Below are 22,389 nucleotides of genomic sequence, written 5' to 3' on the forward strand. Positions count from 1 at the left end.
GAAAGCCAATGGACTGAATCTGTATGTTGCTTTTATAATTCTCTTTTCTTACCGAATGAAACAAAAACTACTTTTTTTTTTTAATATGCAGATATATAATTGCACCATATCAGTATGCATAAATTTCATTTGGGAAAATTATTAATATTTACAGCTTGTTTATGATGGAAGTTGGGTCACCTGAGGCATACTGTATGTCTTTGGATTTTATTTCATGAGAAATAAAACAATCATTCAGTTTTCATTCATCTGTAAATGAAAGCTAGAATTAATGCAAATTATATGATTGCCATTTGAATCTTTTATACATTCTCTAAATGTCATCACTTCCAAAATTCAATTATGTTAAAACATTTTTGTTATGTTGTGTTTCTGTTTGGTGTATAAAACATTTTATGGTGTTTTTTAAAATAAAAAATAATTACATTTAGAAGAAATCATTCTTTCTTAATATGCTGTGTTTCTCAAATACTGTGCAAAGGACGAAGTACAGAAATTAACAAAATATTTAATGTATGAGATCAAAACTCTGTTTTTTACTTTTTCCTTCAGTGGAGGCTGTTTCCTGGTATGTACATATACTTATGAAAAACTGTTAAACTGCTGTCCACAATAGTCACATCACAGTTAAAATAATTATTGTTTTTGCAAGTCAGTTTTGTTTTTGTTTTATGTTAGGTTTCTAATCTTTCCAGACATGGGCACAACATTACAGTCAAGACTGGATGACACTGGAAAGTTGCTGCCTGAGAAGACTGTTCTTTTTCTTGCCCTTAAAATTGTAAGTGCTTTCAAAACAGAATTGCTTGTTCCTTTTCTTTGCGCACTGAAATAATTATATTTATCTGAATTGTATTGCTTGAACTCACTTACCCAGTATACGATTGCAAGGAGCCAAAGCCTCTCCTGACGGTAAATGGAAACAAAGATCAGCCTAGGACAGGAGTTAAACCTATTTTAGGTTACACTCCTTCACATACTCACTTGAAATGGACCACTGTAACTTCACAAATCAACTTGACAATGTGTCAATGTGTTTGGAAATTTAACGTAATAATTAATAAAACAGATTAATACTAAAAAAAAATCTGATTTAATGAGCAGTAGTTTTGAATGAAGCGTACAATCTTTCCAGTTCAACATCTTTCATTAGCAGTAATAAAGCATCAAGTTAGATTTTGTAAAACAGCAAAGGTTGTAATGCTATTAATATAAATAATTACAGAATATTTTCAGTTTTGAAGTAGGTCAGTTTGTTTGTTAAGAGTACATGCTATGTGGTTCAATTTTACATAGGTCAATGTAAAGCCTTAATTAGATAAAGACTCCCACAAATTCCATGCCTTTATACAATGTTTACGTCTTTGTGGTTTCATCCAAGAAATTATAGGTGCCAGAAAAGTTATTACTGTATTATTTCTGGCACTGTTTTGTGAATCAAATGTGTGCTGTGAGGATGAAACTTTACACTGATACTAAGGTTAATTAACATTCCTTGCCTACTTGCACTTTGGGTGCTCTGCATATGTTTCTGAAGAGGCATCCAGTAGATGGCACAATTCTTAAACTTAATGAAATCAATGTAAAGAAACCTGTGTTAGGATATAGCGGGTTGGACAATGACTGACTGACTGAAATGAAAATACAAATAGTGTATTTAGTTTGCAAAGTCAAGCATTTATTGCTTGGGAGGTGATGTGCAATTTATTTTAGGAGCTGTGCTATTTTGTCAGCCATGTAATGAAATTTTCACTTCTTCATAGTGATTTTTTCTAAAGCTACAATGTTCCAAGTGAACATGTGCTTAGAGTCAGTTATTCTCAGATTACAACTTTAATCATTGTGAAGAAAGCCACTTTGCAGCAGTGGAGTAGCTTTCCTATCAGTAGCCATTAAAGGAAAGTTAGAATTTTATCAGTTTGTCACAGCATTTATTCTAAATACATTTACCCTTTCTGCTATGTAAAATTAGTCTGCCCTGCTGCTCTCCTCATGCTACAAGACACTTGTTTGATGAATTGACTTCAACAGCATTTCCTTAGGAGATCATTAGGGCCCAAGCGGCATGTTTTTTTAAATTCCGCGGTGTATTGCAGCGCGGCAAATGCAGTACCAGAACTCCATAAGACTAATTCGTAACCCAAGCAAAATAAATGCAATTTTTCTTATTCTTAATCCTTAATAATAATCAATCATAATTCGTAATACTAATCAAATAGGTATATCAAAGCGTTCACATCCGCACATTTTAATCCACAGATTTGCTTTAGGCCAGGGGTGTCAAACTCCGGTCCTGGAGGGCCGCAATGGCTGCAGGTCTTCATTCTAACCACCTTCTTAATTAGTGACCTGTTTTTGTTGCTAATTAGCTTCTTTTGCCTTAGTTTTAATTAACTCAACTCAGACCCCGTAGTTCCTTCTATTTCCTTAATTAGCAGCCAAACAATGATGAGACACAAAATGAGCAAACAGGTGATCAGCTAACCACATTAACTGAACATAAAGAAAGATGAGGGTCTCAGTAAGGTTGATCTCTCAGGTCAATAATCAGAAACAGAAAATCAACAGTTTGGGAAATGTCTGCTATAGCAGAAAGAGAGCAGCAGCAAGCCGAGGAATTAAGTAATGGGTTTAATTAACAGCAAGAATTGGCTTTTCATTAAGAAACTGGTTGGAGTGAAATTGGTTGGAGTTTGAAACCCCTGTTTAGCTGGTCATCTGTTGGCTCGTTTCACATCACATTTCTGTTTGGCTGCCATTTAATGAAGAAACGAATCAATTGAGAGGACTGAATCCTTAAAAACAGGGCTGTTAAAATGATGGGAAAAGGAGTTAATTAGCAGTGAAAACTGGTCACTGATTAGGAAAAGAGTTAGAATGAAAACCTGCAGCCGTTGCGGCCCTCCAGGTCTGGAGTTCGACACCTGTGCTTTAGGCAAACAATTCTGAAACATATGTAAGTATAATATTATTCTCAACAAACTATCGAATAATGTTTCTAAAGTTATTGTTTATTTATTGTTGAAGAAAATGGCACTGTAAGCTCGTAGGTTTTCTTGTGACAGAGAATATCGCAGTGGTGACAACACCGATCCATATTTTGAGAATGAACATTCCACATCAACAGAAGAGATCGGCAACGCAATGTAAACTTTAGCAAGAGCTGCTAAGCAAGGCAGTCTGTCCTCTAAGGCACGCCAAAAAGCAGTGATATCAGCTGGAATTACTTCACAAGATGCTATGTCCAGATAAGCTTACCATTCATCTGCTGCAGCCATCATTGTTGGCACTGATGGTGCATGATCAGCAAAATTCTTCGATAAGAGTGGTAGCTGTCGTGGATCAAATATTCTCACAGATCTGAATAGGTCTATTGCCGGCTGTTTGGTTCCCACAAAATATTCTTCAAGTTTAGCAGCAGCATTGTGCTTTGCATCTTCACAGTTGCTGGTTGCAATTGGAAATCCGGACGATTTCAGGCAAGACAGTAAGTCAGACACTTTGTTGTAGTCATCGACAGCCATGAATGACTGTGCCTCTAAAGAAGTCAGAGTGTTCATAATTGGCTGGCAGTGAACAGATACAAATTCAAGTTCAGCTCTCAGCTCGTTAAGTTTATCAGTACTTCGCAGCAAAGCCGATAGCTTCTTTAACTGGACTGTAGCTCCACTGTGTTCGATTTCAGTTGCAACGAACGAGATGTAATCATCTAGATACTCAGCGTGATACAGCATAGCCTCGAACCAAGAGTTCCATCTTGTGATGACTGAAGTTTGCGGCATGACTGCCTTTTCGACTTTCATTTGTCGCAGATGATGAAGATATCTAGCACGACGTCCTGATGCTTTGGAGAATATGGCCTTGACAGAAGCAGCCAGGATATCACAAAGTCGTAGTGCTTCATGAAACTCTTCTCCAACTAATGACAGGATGTGGGCCCAACATGTGACATGAATGGCATTTGGCAGTATTCCTCACAAACTGTCAAGAAAACATTTTTTCATATAAGCTGCATTATCTGTAACAAAAGCTACAACGTCATTGAAGTGCACATTAACCTCAGTCAGAGTACGGATAATTAGTTGCGCAATGCTTACATTGTTCACTTCGGTTAAAAAAATCTGTGTTCACTAACATTGCTGTGCATTCATCTGGTTTAAAAGCATTGAGCGGTTGAATAAGCACATTCACAGCATAACGTCCAACAACATCTATTGTTTCATCGGCAATAACGACCACTTTCTGTCCGGCTAGCTTCGCTATTATATTAGCCTGTTGTTGGTTGAAAATTCTTATAACGTATAGTTCCCTCAGTGTATTAGCCTGCGGTATTCCACCACCGCCCTTCAGGTTCTTCTGCATAAAACTACGCATGGTAGGGTTGTCAACTTTCTCAAGCGGTATATTGGCTGCCATAAATGCTTCAACCAGTTCCATCACTAACGTATATTTGGCAGCAGTTTGATTGTTCAATGCATCCGGTAATAGTACTTTGTCGTTTGCTGCTTGTGGGGTCATTCGTGGCCTCATGTTGTCGTTTATTTGCACGCTCTATGTGCTTTTTTGTCCCCAGATGATCAATTATAGTTTGGCGTCTAACATGATCGACCGGTTCGTTACAAGTCTTGCACCACAGGAAACCACTTTCGGCGTAGAATTTATCCTGTCCAAATTCTTTAACTTGCTGTTCCGGTCCAATATTCACTGCAGTTTTATTACGTTGCTTGTTATTGTTATTGGCCATACTCAAAGATTAATTTTACTAAATTTAAATAAGCCTAATTGATTGTAAAGTACACGATAGGTCAAATTGTTACCACAGCCAATAAATCGATTTAAAAATTGCTACAAGTACCACCAATGCTATAAATCGACTTAAAAAATTAATGTTTACTCTTCCAACGGAAGGGCTAATGACGTAATGAGATGATGTAATAGGCTAAACAAAGAACTTAAAGAAGTAATCAAAACTAATCTTACTAATATCAATATGCCTCAAATGGTGAGATTTCATTCAGATTTGGTATTTTATGCAGCAGTTAGGTTAATTCCGCAGCGTGGCGTTTTACTGCTGCAAAACCCTAAATTCCGCGGCGTGGCATTAAATTCCATGGGCCGCGGTAAATTGTGGGCCCTAGAGATCATGTAATGTCCTATACAGGAGTTTAGGAATATTGGTCTACATTGAAAGCCCTAAACACTATTAGCTGCAGTATTGAACCAATTATATTTGGGACGTTGGTGCTGTTTGTGAACAAGTTATTTGGAATATAAATCATTCTGGTAATATATTTTTTTGCATTGGGCCAATAAAAAGAACGTCTCGGGACAGAACCTAAAATTTCACCATCCTGTTAAAGCTCACAAGTTACCAAAACTTAAAGCAAACAGGTTAAGTAATAAATTATGCTGTAATAATTTAGATAAACAGTAGACTTCTACGGAGATAAATAAGGGAAAAGTGCACTAAATAATATAACCATACTGTCAAACTCATATTAATCAATATGAAATAATACAGAACTCTAAAATATTAAAGAACAAAAAATAGAGGTTCATATTTTTCAGTTTGTTACAGTTTTCTGTAGGTTAGTTGAGGACTATTTAACACTGGGAGTGGACGCCACAATCTTAGGTTGGGTTTAGAAATTCAAATAATATCTTGTTAGTGATTATGTACAAAAAAAGAAGTCTTGATGAATAATTGAAATATATTTTTGAAATGAACAGCTGTGTATTAAAACAGCATTAGTCTAAAATTGATCAAATTATTACTCAGTCTATTAAAAATGAAATGACTGAGCTGATTATATGTATAGTATTTTAAATTTATAAAATGTTTAATTTTTTTTTATAAAATGTGCCATTCCAGTCCCGGAGGCCCACAGTAGCTATAGATTTTCATTGAAACCAAACTCTTAATCAGTTGGACTTATCATTCTCTGTTTAGATAACTTCTGTCTTACTAGTTTCTGCACTTCTTACTTAGATTTATAATGCAGTTTAACCCCTCACGTTTTCCCATTTCTCACATGTTTAGAGAAATATGCCAGGTTTAGGACATTTTATTGACAGAGCTTTTAAAATCCATATTTTATCCATTATTCACATTAACTATACTGTAAAATATGGATTAAGTTCACAGTGCCACTGAAGAAGAGTTCCTGTAGTATATCAGTATTTAAAAGTCATACATTTATATTAAACATTAAGGCTAAATATAAACTCTGCTTGTATAAACTACCAGTCAAAGATCTGAACCACCCAGAAATTTTCATGTTTTCAATAGAAATTAATACTTTTTCATCAAGATATCACTAATTAATTTAAAAATATAGCAAAGACTGATTTTTAATTTATTATTCACATGATTGTAAAGCCCCATTTTCTGAAGCCATTCCTTCAGGATCCTAATGGTCAACTCCATTAGCTTACCCTTAAATAGTCATTTTAAATGTTAATTGGGTATTAGAGCAAATTTTGTAATTGCATTAGCACTGGTGAAACTTGTTATTCTGTTCACTTGGGTTGTAAGGTACTGGAATTCCTAATGTTTAGTTGCCAAAAAAAAAAATTAAACTGCTTTCTCAAGAAACTTGTCAGCATAGGAGCATAAGTATACCAGAGTCAGTAGTATGAGAAACAAACACCTTGCAGGTCCTCAGTTGGCTTCTTCCTTAAATACACACTAAATAGCAGTGTCATCTGCATCACTGAAAAGACGACTCCAGGATGTTGACCTTAATATGCTTTTCCAGTCACTTTCCATCCAATGTCTGTGTTCTTTTGTCCCTTTCTTTTCTGTCCTAGTTAGGTCCAGAATTAACCTTCATTCTACAAATAAAACAAAAAGAATGTCATTTTTCTTGAGAAGGCCGTTTCATTTTGTCCATTTCTGAACCCAAAACTAAACTTAAAGAATGCCAGTACCATGGAACCCAAAGGTTTCTCTAGTAACCAATTACCATTTAAAATAAAGATAAGAAATTTGACCCTTAGAACACTGAAAGAATGGCTTCTGAAAATGGAGTTTTGCAGTCATATGTGAATAATAAATAAAAAAAATCAGTTATTTCAAGCAGTAGTAACCATTAGCAATACTTGTAATAGTTTGGCTGTCTTTTTAAATAAATTGCTACTGTATCTTCATAAAAAATGTGTCAGTTTCTACCAAAAAACATCATTTCTGGGTGTGTGCAAATTTTTGACTTGTATATCAAAAGGCAAGGTAATGAAAATGTAAATATTAAAAAAGTTGTTTGAGTTTGCACTCTCAAATCAAATATCAGGCAGCAGTCAGAATTCATTCACAGAATTAGCTGCAAATTAAAACATGGACCACAGTTAAACTTGTACAGCTACAGTTGTCCTACAGGACTGAATAGAGTAACTCTGAAAGAGGGCAAAAATTAGTAAATGTTAAGGTAATTAAGCAAAAATAAAACAAAGTGAAAATGTGCCAACATAGGAATGAAAGGAACTGAATACAGTGATCCCTCGTTATATCGCGCTTCGCCTTTCGCGGCTTCACTCTATCGCGGATTTTATATGTAAGCATATTTAAATATATATCGCAGATTTCTTGCTGGTTCGCGGATTTCTGAGGACAATGGGTCTTTTAATTTCTGGTACATGCTTCCTCAGTTGGTTTGCCCAGTTGATTTCATACAAGGGACGCTATTGGCAGATGGCTGAGAAGCTACCCAACTTACTTTTCTCTCTCTCTCTCTTGCGCTTACTTTCTCTGATCCTGACGTAGGGGGTGTGAGCAGGGGGGCTGTTCGCACACCTAGACGATACGGACGCTCGTCTAAAAATGCTGAAAGATTATCTTCATGTTGCTACCTTCTGTGCAGCTGCTTCGTGAAGCGACATGCTGCACGGTGCTTCGCATACTTAAAAGCTCGAAGGGCATGTATTGATTTTTGACTGTTTGTTTTTCTCTGTCTCTCTTTCTCTCTCTCTCTCCCTCTCTCCCTGCTCCTGACGGAGGGGGTGTGAGCTGCCGCCTTCAACAGCTTTGTACCGGCGGTGCTTCGCATACTTAAAAGCCAAACAGCCCTATTGATTTGTTTGCTTTCCTCTCTCTTTCTGACAGTCTGTGCTCCTGAAGCGCACTCCTTTGAAGAGGAAGATATGTTTGCATTCTTTTAATTGTGAGACAGAACTGTCATCTCTGTCTTGTCATGGAGCACAGTTTAAACTTTTGAAAAAGAGACAAATGTTTGTTTGCAGTGTTTGAATAACGTTCCTGTCTCTCTACAACCTCCTGTGTTTCTGCGCAAATCTGTGACCCAAGCATGACAATATAAAAATAACCATACTTCGCGGATTTTCTTATTTCGCAGGTGGCTCTGGAACGCAACCCCCGCGATGGAGGAGGGATTACTGTACCCTGTTTTACACCTAAGCAGACTTAACAGATTAAAAATTAAATCCTGTATTTCACATATACAAATATTGCATGTTGTGAATCTTAGGTTTGTGTACCTTGGCACACTATTTTGTGTTGTACTTTATTATTTTTTAATATAATTTTTTATCATCATATTCATGACATGATCTCCCTGCCATGTTGGTGATGACTTCAGGTACATTATTATTTTATTAGAATGCTCACAACAGGTCATGTGGTTATTGGCAGTAGTTTTCATGTGATGTTCTTTTTGCTTATGCTGTTTAAAACAGAGTCCTGAAAGCAGTGTCCAAGTAATAAGCATAAAAAATGTATTCAAAAAACATTCTGTTTACACTAGTTATTTACGGAAAGGATCCTAAAGCAGTCAGTTGTCTTTTGCTATGGTTATTTTGACTTTTGAGTTTGGTTTGCATTGGAAGCACACGGCAGCCAATTAGCCAAATATTAATGCCCATTTTGTAGTGGGGTTGGTCAAAAATGTATGGATTGTGAAATGTTAAAGTATACTTATGCTAATATATCATCAAAATGAAAAATAAATGGGCATCTTGTACTTTAGCCTCATACTCCTCTCTTCATCTTAAATCTGAGCTGCTTATTTCTGTGGCAAAAATAAACTAATAAACATTGACTAATAAACATTGGAGCTTGGCCTTTGTTCTTGGAAGTCTGTGAAGAAATATGAAAAGTTCTCCAAACAATTCCAAATCAACCATTCTCCTGTCCAGAAGATTATCTACAAGTGTGGAAGACTTCAGACAACTGCCATCTTGTCCAGGCCAGGCTGCCCCAGCAAGTTCTGCCTGAGAGCAAACACAAAATGCTGAAAGGAGTCTCCAAGATTCCTAGAATTTCATCATTGGACCTAAATATAGCTCTTGCCACTGTTGATGTCAGAGTGTCTATGTCTACTATTAGAAAATGGCTACACAAATTTACATGGGAGGCGTACCAAGAGGAAACCTTTGCCATCCAGAAAATACCATCAAGGTATGATTTTTGTCTCCTAATTTTTCTACTAATGGACATCAAAGACTGTTAGGCAGGTTTAGGAAGTGCTTACTTCAAGGGGTAATACAAACTATTAGAGGCAAGGGCGGACTTGTTTTTCAACAGACAGAAATTACATTTCTGTTCATTTTTTTGTTGAGAAAATGATTGCAAACTCAAATATTCATTAATTTTTTTTCATGTATATCACCTTTTTCTAAGGATATTATTAAATGAAGATCAAATCTTGATATGTCTACACATGTTAAAAAAGAAAAAACATTTCACAGGGTGTACTTTTCACATGACTATAGGAGTATAGTCAACAAGCTGTGCTCATTTGGTTATCCGGTTTTCTTCAATATATGTTTATTTGTTTGAGGTATTTAAAATCCTGTATTGTAATGCAGGTTTATTTTTAGGATAGTAAAGCTTGTTGTATATCTTTTCAGTTGATGGAAAAATAGATCTTACAAGCTTTCTTACAGAGGTCATAATCCACTCTCTGGCCATTCTTTATTATGTGACTGTGTTAATATACCACACTTTTGTGCAGCAGCTGAAATGCAGAGTATCTTTATAATTATCTCAAATTTCTGTGCATGTTTCAGAGTGTGTAGAAGTTCTTGTGCTTTTCTTTGCTAAATCTTTAGTATTATGCATATGTGTCCAAGCCTGGTCATCAAAGGTATTCTGCAGCTCAAAGAGGCTGAAGCAACTTAGTGTGTCCAAAGCTGCAGTGATGTTGTAGGTCAGTATTTGGCTTCTTCTATTGCCAACTATAAGTTTTTTATATTAGTCTCATACAGTGGCAGATTAAAATTATCTTTCTCATATTTTCCTTTTCTTTTTGTTGTGTTATCTTACTATATATTGGCAAATTTAACAGTGTTATAGAACATATATGAACATAAAGACGTTTCACAAATGAAAGACCATTTTGATGATATATTAGCATAAGTATACTTTAACATTTCAGAATCCATACATTTTTGACCAACCCCACTACAAAATGGGCATTAATATTTGGCTAATTGGCTGCCGTGTGCTTCCAATGCAAACCAAACTCAAAAGTCAAAATAACCATAGCAAAAGACAACTGACTGCTTTAGGATCCTTTCCGTAAATAACTAGTGTAAACAGAATGTTTTTTGAATACATTTTTTATGCTTATTACTTGGACACTGCTTTCAGGACTCTGTTTTAAACAGCATAAGCAAAAAGAACATCACATGAAAACTACTGCCAATAACCACATGACCTGTTGTGAGCATTCTAATAAAATAATAATGTACCTGAAGTCATCACCAACATGGCAGGGAGATTATGTCATGAATATGATGATAAAAAATTATATTAAAAAATAATAAAGTACAACACAAAATAGTGTGCCAAGGTACACAAACCTAAGATTCACAACATGCAATATTTGTATATGTGAAGAGCAGGATTTAATTTTTAATCTGTGAAGTCTGCTTAGGTGTAAAACAGGGTACAGTAATCCCTCCTCCATCGCGGGGGTTGCGTTCCAGAGCCACCTGCGAAATAAGAAAATCCGCGAAGTATGGTTATTTTTATATTGTCATGCTTGGGTCACAGATTTGCGCAGAAACACAGGAGGTTGTAGAGAGACAGGAACGTTATTCAAACACTGCAAACAAACATTTGTCTCTTTTTCAAAAGTTTAAACTGTGCTCCATGACAAGACAGAGATGACAGTTCTGTCTCACAATTAAAAGAATGCAAACATATCTTCCTCTTCAAAGGAGTGCGCGTCAGGAGCACAGACTGTCAGAAAGAGAGAGGAAAGCAAACAAATCAATAGGGCTGTTTGGCTTTTAAGTATGCGAAGCACCGCCGGTACAAAGCTGTTGAAGGCGGCAGCTCACACCCCCTCCATCAGGAGCAGGGAGAGAGAGAGAGAGACAGAGAAAAACAAACAGTCAAAAATCAATACATGCCCTTCGAGCTTTTAAGTATGCGAAGCACCGTGCAGCATGTCGCTTCAGGAAGCAGCTGCACAGAAGGTAGCAACGTGAAGATAATCTTTCAGCATTTTTAGACGAGCGTCCATATCGTCTAGGTGTGCGAACAGCCCCCCTGCTCACACCCCCTACGTCAGGATCAGAGAAAGTAAGAGAGAGAGAGAGAAAAGTAAGTTGGGTAGCTTCTCAGCCATCTGCCAATAGCGTCCCTTGTATGAAATCAACTGGGCAAACCAACTGAGGAAGCATGTACCAGAAATTGAAAGACCCATTGTCCTCAGAAATCCGCAAACCAGCAAGAAATCTGCGATATATATTTAAATATGCTTACATATAAAATCCGCGATAGAGTGAAGCCGCGAAACGCGATATAGCGAGGGATCACTGTATATATTTATGAAAAAAAAAAACAAGTTGGTATGAGAAAACATTACTTTTCTTGTCTTCTTACAGTTTTCAGTTTTTTATAGAAGTCAAAGAGGATATAAAAATCAGTCTTTTTATTTACATTTACATACATTTTCAAACTTTGAGAAAAGTTCCAGTGGAGATCCATGAGTGACTCGCCCATTGTGGTGTCTTCACCCAGTGCACAACATTTTTCTCTTTTCTGTACTCTTTGTTTCCAGCCTGTTAACCAAGTTGATATCCACTTTTATAGTTTAGCTTGGATACCAGTTTCAAAATTCATTTTTGGTGGAGTATTGAATCAAAGGGTTTTTAAAAATGTTTGCAAAATATACTGTGTGCTTTACTCTTGTCTACTACTCAAATTGTATATTCAGGACAGTCTTAACAAATTGATTTGGCTGTTTTTTCCTCTTATGATTGTATGCTGGCTGTTATTTATTATATTATTTTAATTAGTCTTCTGATTTATATCTTATTATAGTATTCATAATTTGGCTTGAGAGTTTTGGCCTATGGTATCTAATTTGTCTCTCTTCTTGTGGATTGTAGTGACACTGCCAAACTTCCCAGTGTTAAGCTACTTCAGTGTGTATGAGGTTTTGTTCAGAAATTCAGGATTTGATTGTTGATGGAGTTATACAAGGTCTGATCTGTTAAAGTTGATAGTCAAAGAAAACAGTTTTGTCACATGTAGCATTTTTGCATGTCTGAGGATTCAAGGAAAATATGTGGGCCAGAAACAAATCGTCATTCCCTGACCTGTGGTTGTGCTTATCATGCTAATCTGAGTGCAATGCGAATGATATAACATCATTAATATTACTTTATTAGCCATTATCATAATGGAAGTGCCCAGACATGATATAGTAGTGAGGTATACCAAAATGGTATGTCTTTGCTGCATTTCACTTCTCAGAGAAGCTTATATTATTCTGCAATGCTCATTCCTTGTTTACTCTTTCAACATACTGAGTAAACATGTTTCTAATTTTTACCATTATTGTCTTCATCATACGGTGTAACGTTGGGCTTCTCTCAAAGAGTATGCATAGCTATTCACAGGCTGTTGGGGAGATAAGTATGATGAATCTAGTAGGCCTGCTGGGAAGGTTTCATAGAGAATGATAATGCCACTTGCATACACATGATAAGATGATTTATTTCTTTGCTGACCTTGATAGATTTTTCCTGTTTACATCTGCTCTTACCTTCATGCATATGCGTTCTATAGGTAGCCATCCTATTAGTTCACAGATTCATGCACTGAATAAGTGGAATGTTTTAAATCCTTGGCACTGACAGCATAGAAATCATCAGCATTTCATCCACATTAAAAAAGTAATATTTTTTACCATTTGTTGACAGATTGAGGTTTTGGAGTACATCCATGAAAATGAGTATGTGCATGGAGACATCCAGACAGGCAACATATATGTCAATCTTGAGTTCCCTCATCAGGCAAGTCATGTAACTCACAATGTCTTTTCAAGTGGCTATATACTTTTTATTCACATTTGTTATTTTTTTAATCATTTTATGCATCATTTTTAATCCTGCTGGAAATGTTTCTGGTGACTGTTGTTTTCCATCTGTAAACTGCAAAGTGTTCACTTTGGGTGCAGGCATCCTGCGGAAATTAAAAAACTGTGCCAGAAAGGTAAAAAAAAAAAAAAAAAAAAAAGTTACAGCCTACTACTCAGCTTTTCTCATTGGATCTCTGCTAACAAGAGCAAACAGTTTACAAGTATGGTTATCCTGTAATCCATATTGACTCATTTAAACATAATGATGGTTATAGGGGCTTACAAAATAAATATTTGATGGTATAAGGCCCCTCAGTTTGATATTCATAAATAACACAGAAGCATTTAGCCTAAGGACCTCTAGCTTGCTAGGTTACACAAACATTTGAATGGTAAATTATCTGCAACCTTTGTATTATTTGTTTTCTGTTGTTGTTTTCTATTATGAGTTTTTCTGTGATGGAGGTCACATGCTGTATAATTTCTGCTGTTGTACATGCAGGTGTATCCCTTCAGCTAAGACAAATATGACACAGTAAGAAGAGACGTGACAGCTTGGCAGTTCATACAGTGACATAAGAATTGTTTTGTAATCAGTATACCTGTATATTTTCTCTTACATACAAAATATATTGAAAATATAATAATCAACAGGAAAATTGTTATTTTATAATGTGCTATCTTCGTGATCAGATGTAATTAAAACATTTTTAGCAACAAAGTACAATACTTTTAAACAGATTTTGTGTGACAGCAAAACTAAAGGTGCTGTTATTCAGTTAAAATGTTTAAACATTTGAAATTTTTTAAAAATTATTTCACTATAAGAAGTTTAACATTATTAATAAAGCAAGTTTTGTGTTACCATAACAAAAAACACATTCAGAATATGTTGCTTCTGTGAATTCAGTCATTAGATTTAGCTACCTAATAAATGTTTCTAACTTTGTTGTAATAATAAATTATTTTGCAGTTAATTTTTATTTGCTGTATATTATCTTGATTACTAGGTTTATTTTATTTTTTAAGTGATTCAATGAATTAATTTATTAAAACAGTTGTTTGCAAACAGAACATGACTATAAGCTTTAGTCAGGTAGGAAGATTTCAATTTGATTGCGTTGGAAGCAATTATGTCTGTGATATAATATGTTTAATTTAAAAACTATGGGATGTTCTCAACTTTGTTACAAGTTGTTCAATTGCATTTGGTAAAGATACTTGTATCATCAGAAAAGAGAGCCACCTCAATGCTAAAATGTCACAGTTGCACACTATGGTCAGAGTTTACTGACTTTTGGTCTAAACAAGCACCTAGTTATTGGATATAAAATATTGCAACAGAGAGAAATTTGTATGAGCTGTAAGTATAAACTACTGTTGAGCAGTAGATGGTATACCCAAAATACTTTGCGCTTTGTAGGAACTTGGCAAAATGCAATAGTATATCCTAGGGGTGGGCGGTATGACCAAAATTCTATATCACGGTATTTTTCTAAATTATCCCGGTTTCACGGTATTCGACGGTATTTTTTCCCCATGCATGAGTGGATGTTAACCACATTTTCCACTGCAATTACTGGCTAATAATAACTTATTCCACTGTCAAAAGAGTATTGTACATTGTACAAAAAAAAAACATTTTAATGTGCACACAAGTATTAATACAGTTTTGCATTGCCCCATAAAGTGATAGTTTTCAAGGGGGTGGCACTAATGGAGAAGGTATCACATTGCATGACAGATGCAGTCAAAATATAGAACCTTTTTATTGAACAAATTTTGCAAAAACAAACTATAATTTTGACAACATATTTTCAACCATACAAAGAGGCATTTAGACTTAGTAAAATATCCAGAAGTGCTTGTCAAAAATTGTATTGCACCGAATATGTCTTAGAAAAGGAATAAATAGTAAATATTTTTTGTAAACCAACTACACTTTCTGTTAGTGTTAACAATCTCTGTCCACTGACACGTTAAAGTGACTTTTTAAACAACTTTATCACCATTAAACTGCATAATATTTAAACTAATAAATAATAACAATAAAATAAATAATAGTATTATTACTGATAGTTGCACTATTACTTCAAGACTTCAAGCCCAGGTGCATTACACAGTATTCACCAAATTAAAATAAAATACAACAAGTGCAACTTGGTGATGACATCTTTACCAGCTGAACCATCATTTAGGCAAACTGCATTAATATGGACCTTGCTTCAAGCTAAGCTATACTGGGAAGAAAAAAACAAACTATATGTCGAGAACAAAGTCAACATTTCCACTTTATTCTCGCCGTTTATCTCGAGATTAAAGTCGACATTTCCACTTTATTCTCGCCGTTTATGTTGAGATTAAAGTCGACATTTCCACTTTATTCTCATAGTTTACTTCATAATTAAAGTAGAATGTCGTAAACTAAACTTCTTCCTAAAATCAATGTTTAATCAATTACTTAATTTACCCCGTCATAAATTAATGCAGCACATTAAATGCTTTGTTTTACGTTCCCCGACCCAGTGGTTAATCACTACGCTTCTTAAGCGATCACCATACAGAATCCATTCACTTCATGATATTCCTGCTTTCTGAAAATTTAGAATGCTAAGATAAATACTTGATATCATTTTCATGATGAAATGCATTAAAGCAGGTATTACACATGCACGGTAGTGAGGTGGTAGTGTTGCTCCCTCGCAGTAAGGGGTCCCCAGGTGTATGTTCAGTGTAGAGAACTTTATAGCAGGTGTGACGAGGCTCCAAAAAACTGGATGTGTGAATAGCTATTGCATAGGTTTAACTTAAATATTGTGTAAATGTTGGGTTTGTGATCTGCTGGTCGGAGACACGAACACAGAATTCAATGCATGTTCTTCTGAGCGGGCTATCTTTATTGCATGCATGCTGTCTCTATCTGACGTAGGCTACCAAAACCCCAGTTCCTATCCTTCCTTTTTCTTTCACCACATAACCAATCACCACACGATAAACGTCTTTGTGAAATTAAAACTAGTTATAAACTTAGCCCACGGAGTGTTCAGAACTTTAAAAATATCTTCGTTATACATGTTTAATTATGCCATCCTTTCAGAGTTGCGCCCATCTCTGAACAAGTCACTTAACACAAAGCATTTAATGTGCTATATAACTTATGACGGGGTTTGAGAAAATCTAGTAAATTAAATATTCATTTTATGATGAAGTTTAGTTTACGATGTTCTACTTTAATGACAAATTACGAGAATAAATTCAAAAGAATATATTCTCGTCATAAGCGTCAAGATTAAAGTGGAAATGTCGAGAATAAAGTCAAAATGTCGTCACACTATTACACAGTACCCAGGTACATTACACTGTATTGAAAACAAATAAAACAAGTACAACTTGGCTTGCAGTATTATCCAGTAGTATACAAACAGTATTTCCACATCTGACCTTTTAAAACTAAAGCATCTCCAGGCGACAGATGTGACTGCTTTTTTTCGGCTCTCTGTCCATTTTCACCGCGCGGCATACCTATGCTACCACCCACTATTTGGTGGTGTAGCAGTGAAAAAGAGCCCTAGTGCAACAAATCTGTGTTTAGCAGTGTAGCAGTGAAAAAGGTCCCCACTTGAACAGTTTCCCGCTGTGCCACGTTCCGAACGTCGTTTAGGCAATTTAAACTGGTGTTGAGGTATAAGAAAAATCCATATCATAAAAAAAATAAAAAACGGTTTTCGGTATGAACCGGTATACCACCCAGCACTAGTATATCCTGAGGTATGATGGAGATTTTCACACAGATGTTCCTTTATGCTATCTTCAAAAGCTTTTGACTTCAATATAATAACCTCCTGCGACCACCAAGAATTATTATATGCTTGTTCTCTTCTGATCGGTCATTAGAGTCTTCTCCATGCCAATGTTCACAGACTCACTTTAGTTTACTTTCTTTGTCCTCTTAATAGTCTCCTGTCTTGTGTTGGCAACAGGGGCTTCATTCTTTGGAAAGAAAAATATGTTAGCTATTATTTTATGTTTCTACACAGATATAGCAAATTCCTAAATAAACACAGGTCTGCCATTCTTTATCCTTATTCGAGCAAATAATGCTCAGCATCTGTCTAATCCCTCACCAGGTGTACCTTGCAGGGTATTTTTTTGCCTTCCGCTTCAGCCCCAATGGGCAGCATGTTGAATATCGTGAACAAAGCAGGACTCCGCATGACGGCACTATGGAGTTTATCAGCATTGACTCTCACAAAGGAGTAGGTAAGTCATTGAATCTGTTCTCCTACGCTCTGGTGAGTTTGTCAAATCCCGAATAACATTTAAAGAATTTAAAATGTATAAATACATTTTGTAGAATTTAAAATGGGTGTTTTTCCAAATCTCTACACCTAAAAATTTTTGGCAGACATGATTTAAATTTGACTTTTCCTGTTCAGTTTGTTATTGGGTATTAGTAATCAACACAATTAATTATGGAATAGATAAATGTTAATAAACTAAGGTTTACAGAGTAAGTTGGTGATGAAAGCTGGTTTTTTTTTCATGAGTCATATTGGAGATATTTTGTTATGGATTTTAGGTTTGTCTGCAAAGATTTCATTTTTGTTTTGGCTAAAAGTTCCTGCTTGTTCAGTTGTTTTCTGCATCATTTGATTTTATTTACTAAGCACAAATCATTATGTATAAATATATATTTGTGTGTGTGTGTATATATATATATATATATATATATATATATATATATATATATATATATATATATATATATTAGGACTGGGAGTCAATTAAAAAACAATCATAAATGTATGTAATTAATTTTAATTGACCTCCTTAGCGTTTCGTTTTATTCCAAAAAAGCGTTACTTTTTCTTTTGACATGAAAAATTACATATTTATTAAATCTCAAAAGTATAATGATAATACAAATAATAATCTTAATGATGAATAAAAATAATAATATGAAATGAACAATAATAACAAAAATAATAAAAACAGAAAAAATAATACTACTAATGATGCCAAAACAGTATATAATCTCAAAATGAGTCCTTTGTGTGATAAATCTTAAAGCACGATGAAAGACTTTAAAACTGAACTTTTAACAAAATACTGCTTGAACAAGTACAACCTGAATTTGAATGCCTTCCTAAGAGAATGAGGCCAGCGTATTAATTCTCAAGTTGGCATAGCATCTGAAACAGATGTGTCAAAGTGACAAAAGATTGAAACAACTGTTGACTTTGAATGCACTGCTAAAATCTGATTTAATTGAAAAAATATTCATCTCTTAAATGGGCATACATTAAATGTTGTATTAAACTCTGTACATACTATCCTCAATTGTTCATTACCATCAATGACTGAAAATTATACTCTACACAAGTTCTGTGTCTATGATTGGCAGTCTCCAAACTGTTTTTTTTTGGTTTTTTTTCCTGTGCCCGTTCCTGCCCCTTCGGACAGTTTCACGTCTAAGAGATTTAATGCTTTTGTAATTGGTAGAATTGTGGCATACCTTGGTATTTTTTGGATTACAAAAACGTGCCAATGCAGAAAACGGGGCATGCTAAAAAAAGATCTCCGTAGCTGGTATCTTGCTTAATAACTGACACAGTGTATTACTTGGATGGTTATTTTTCATTCTTTGCATAAATTATCAAAGATAACTGAAAGCTGGAATAAGGATAGGGATAATCATTACACTTCTGTTTTGAAGAATTTTGTCATATTAGGGCAGTCAGCACTATCAGCTGGCTGGTAGACTGGCGAGTTAAATGCAGAGGTACTAGAGACTTATTTTGGTTTTAGTGCCACTTAAAAATAACTTGTTTAGCACTTAATGTGATATGACTTTGATTTGATCTTCTTACAGAAATTTGAAATGAAAAAAAGAGAGTATAATTGTACCATTGTACCAGGACTGCTGTAAACCCCACTTTCCACACCCCTGCACCTATGTCAGTACGTATTGTGGAAAGACCAGCCTTGGCACAGACAGGCAGACACCAATGTTCAAACCCCACACATGTTTTATTTACAGTATTATGTACAAGTGAGTAAAGTTCCGCACACAACCCAGTGTCTCAACACCAAACACCCTCAAGTCCGGGCCTCTTAAAAGTCCTGCCTTCACTGCCTCCACTCCTCTCCTCCGAGCTTCATCCTCTTCCACCTGACTCCGGCTGATGACTGCAGGGAGGCGGCCCCTTTTATTCCCACCCGGATGTGCTCTAGGTGCCTCCTGATTAGCTTCCTGCGGCACTTCCTTGTGTGGCGGAAGTGCCACATGAGCACCCGGAAGCACTCCAGGTGTCCCTGGTAATACTTCCGCCAGCACCTCCAGGTGTGGCGGAAGTGCTGACATCCAGGGCTCCTCAATAATAATAATAATAATAATAATTCATTACATTTATATAGCGCTTTTCTCACTAATCAAAGCGCTATCCACACAGGGAGGAACCGGGAAGTGAACCCACAATCTTCCACAGTCTCCTTACTGCAAAGCAGCAGCACTACCATTGAGCCAGTCGTTTGGGCACCCCCTGGCAGTGGCCATAGGCCCCTATAAGGTTGAGCTTCCATGTTCCATTCCTGTGGCCCCCATACCAACCAGGGCACTGCCCTGTCGTGGTCCGGGGGAGGCATAGACCCTCACTTGGTCCTTCTCGGTGTCCCGGCTGGGCACAGTCCCCAGATGCCCGCCACAGTATAAATCAAGAAAATGAACACCAGGGCTATATATTGACATGTGACATATAGTTGTGAACCACATAATACAAAATGTTAAACCTTTATATAAATATTTTATTTCATAACATTTTTAAAGGTAGTATATAAATACGGTACTGGATGTGTATGTAATATTGTTTAGGTACACACTTAACTTTTTTGTATTATTTTTTTGTAATGTAAAAAAAAAAAATACTTGAAAATGCCGCCCTTACATGAGACGTTTGTCTTGTGGCTGGCCCTGGATGCAACTACTGCATATTTTTTAACGTGTTAAACAGGCCACATTAATCATAAAAATTAACGTGTTAACTTTCCCAGACCTAATATTTTTTATATATATAAATATGTATGTATGTGTGTGTATGTCTGTGTATATATATATATATTTATATAGTTTTGGGTTTTTACCATTGATGTATACTACTCTTGCCATTAACAGTGTATTTTATCCAACAGGTCCATCTCGTCGTAGTGATCTTCAGTCACTCGCCTACTGCATGGTGAAATGGCTGTCTGGATCTCTGCCCTGGTCAGACATGGTGGACAAGCCATCAAATGTGATGAGTGAAAAGGAGAAGTAAGTCACATACTGTAGTTTTTGTTCTGAACCACTAGAAATAGAACAAACAAATATGTGTTTTTATTTATTTTTTTCAGAAAATATTTACTTTTGGTAACATAAGACAAATGTATCGTGTATGTTTTTCTCAGTAAATCCTAGTTACTTGGGTTAGATCGCTTTAGATTTTATCATTAGTAATAATACAAATTTATTATAAAAGGTACACAGAAGTTAGACATGTTAGGTAATTAAACATGTCTTCTTCAGCAGTGAAAATGTTTTGCCCCTAGTATATTCAGTCTTGTTAAAGTGAGAACAAAAGTTGGCTTCTTGATTGGTTCTATGACATATTATACCTCCATCTAAAGAAATTCCTAACAAACCTGTCAGTGAAAGTACCTGGAGCCAGTTAATCTTGGAAAGGCTTATATTTTAATTTCTAAACACTTCGGTGTTTCACTAAACAGTCCTCAGTGCCATATTGTCTAAACACAGTAGGTCTGTGACAGCAGTCAGTCTTCCTGGAGTAGAAGTGCAATGTGTAGAAATTTTCCATTTAGGTCAAAAAGAACTTATAAACAGCAACTAGAGGATCTAAAGTCCTATATCACCTTGACCTAGAACAAAAAGAGAATAAATGGCCAAGCAGGAAAGTAGAAGCTACTGTTCATTATTAAATAAAAGCATACATACCCACATCTAATTTGTCAAAGTGTACCAGGATGACCCTCAATATTAATAAAGATCTGAAGAAAAAAGTGGAATTTCTTGATTAATCTGGCTAAGACCCTGCCCCCAGAAAAAATAGACTTTGGTTGACATTAAAGGCAACAGTCACACTCTCTTCCCTTTCACTTAAATTGTTAAATAGAGAGGGATGTTTTTTCTGTGTATTGCGTTTGGATATTTGACACTAAATGTAATTGCAATTTAATATTCACACTTTTCACTATTGTGATAAAACTTGCTCACATTAGGTATTACTTTAATAATACCAGAAACAACTGTAGCCTTTATTTATTTTTTTGATTTCATAGAGCAGCATGGTTTACCCACTATATGTTAACTTAGACTGTGCAGGTCCTGTATATAAAGTGTGTGATTCTCATAATCTTGCACAAAAATTCAAGCCCTGGCAAGGTAAATCAAATGGCCCTCATGCAGTATATTCAGTTTTTTTCATTCAAAAACATGTTTCAATCTATATATATAAAATGCTAAGGTATGTCACATGATTACTCAGAAAGTACAAAAAAAGAAGATCAGATCAGAGGCCAATTACACGATAGGAAAAGGAATGTTGACAGCAGCTCGTTCACAGAGCATCATGCACATATGGTGCAGCAACCTGTTGATACTTGTGAACTACTGCGGCTAGAACCTTGATCATGGTTGTAATTGAAATCTTATGATCTGATATGTACTGGAAAATCAGAAATATGAGGTTGTGGCAAACTCAGTAGAGTAAAGTGATCAACAAAATGACATGGCAAAAAGAAAAGTGGCGTCATCTGCTCGGCGCCTTGCTGATGGGTGGAAAAGTTTATTATAATAAAAGCATGACCCTTGCAAGCCCACCTATTGATAATCCTGAAGGAAACGCTACATACATCATTCAAATTCATGATCAAGTGTAAATATTGTGCTTATTGATCACCAACCAAGACAAAGAACTCTGTAATTTGGAAAAGGAAAATGGAAAAGGAAAAAGAAGAGCCGTGACATCTGTTGATCATCAAGCACATCAGAAAAGACGCTCAATACAGG

At 35.7% G+C, this 22,389-nt stretch overlaps 1 protein-coding gene across 2 annotated transcripts in view; it reads left to right on the forward strand.

The window, feature by feature from the left end:
* vrk3 (VRK serine/threonine kinase 3) overlaps nucleotides 1-22,389 on the forward strand; it is a 69,046-nt gene that overhangs the window by 39,915 nt on the left and 6,742 nt on the right. For both annotated transcript variants that reach the window (XM_028809404.2, XM_028809405.2), the window contains exons 9-12: nucleotides 679-781; nucleotides 13,171-13,263; nucleotides 17,456-17,588; nucleotides 20,517-20,637. In XM_028809404.2, the coding sequence (XP_028665237.1) occupies nucleotides 679-781; nucleotides 13,171-13,263; nucleotides 17,456-17,588; nucleotides 20,517-20,637 (450 nt within the window). The remainder of the gene's footprint in view (nucleotides 1-678; nucleotides 782-13,170; nucleotides 13,264-17,455; nucleotides 17,589-20,516; nucleotides 20,638-22,389) is intronic.

Source organism: Erpetoichthys calabaricus, chromosome 9 (genome assembly GCF_900747795.2).
Source record: "Erpetoichthys calabaricus chromosome 9, fErpCal1.3, whole genome shotgun sequence".
Lineage (NCBI taxonomy): Eukaryota > Metazoa > Chordata > Cladistia > Polypteriformes > Polypteridae > Erpetoichthys > Erpetoichthys calabaricus.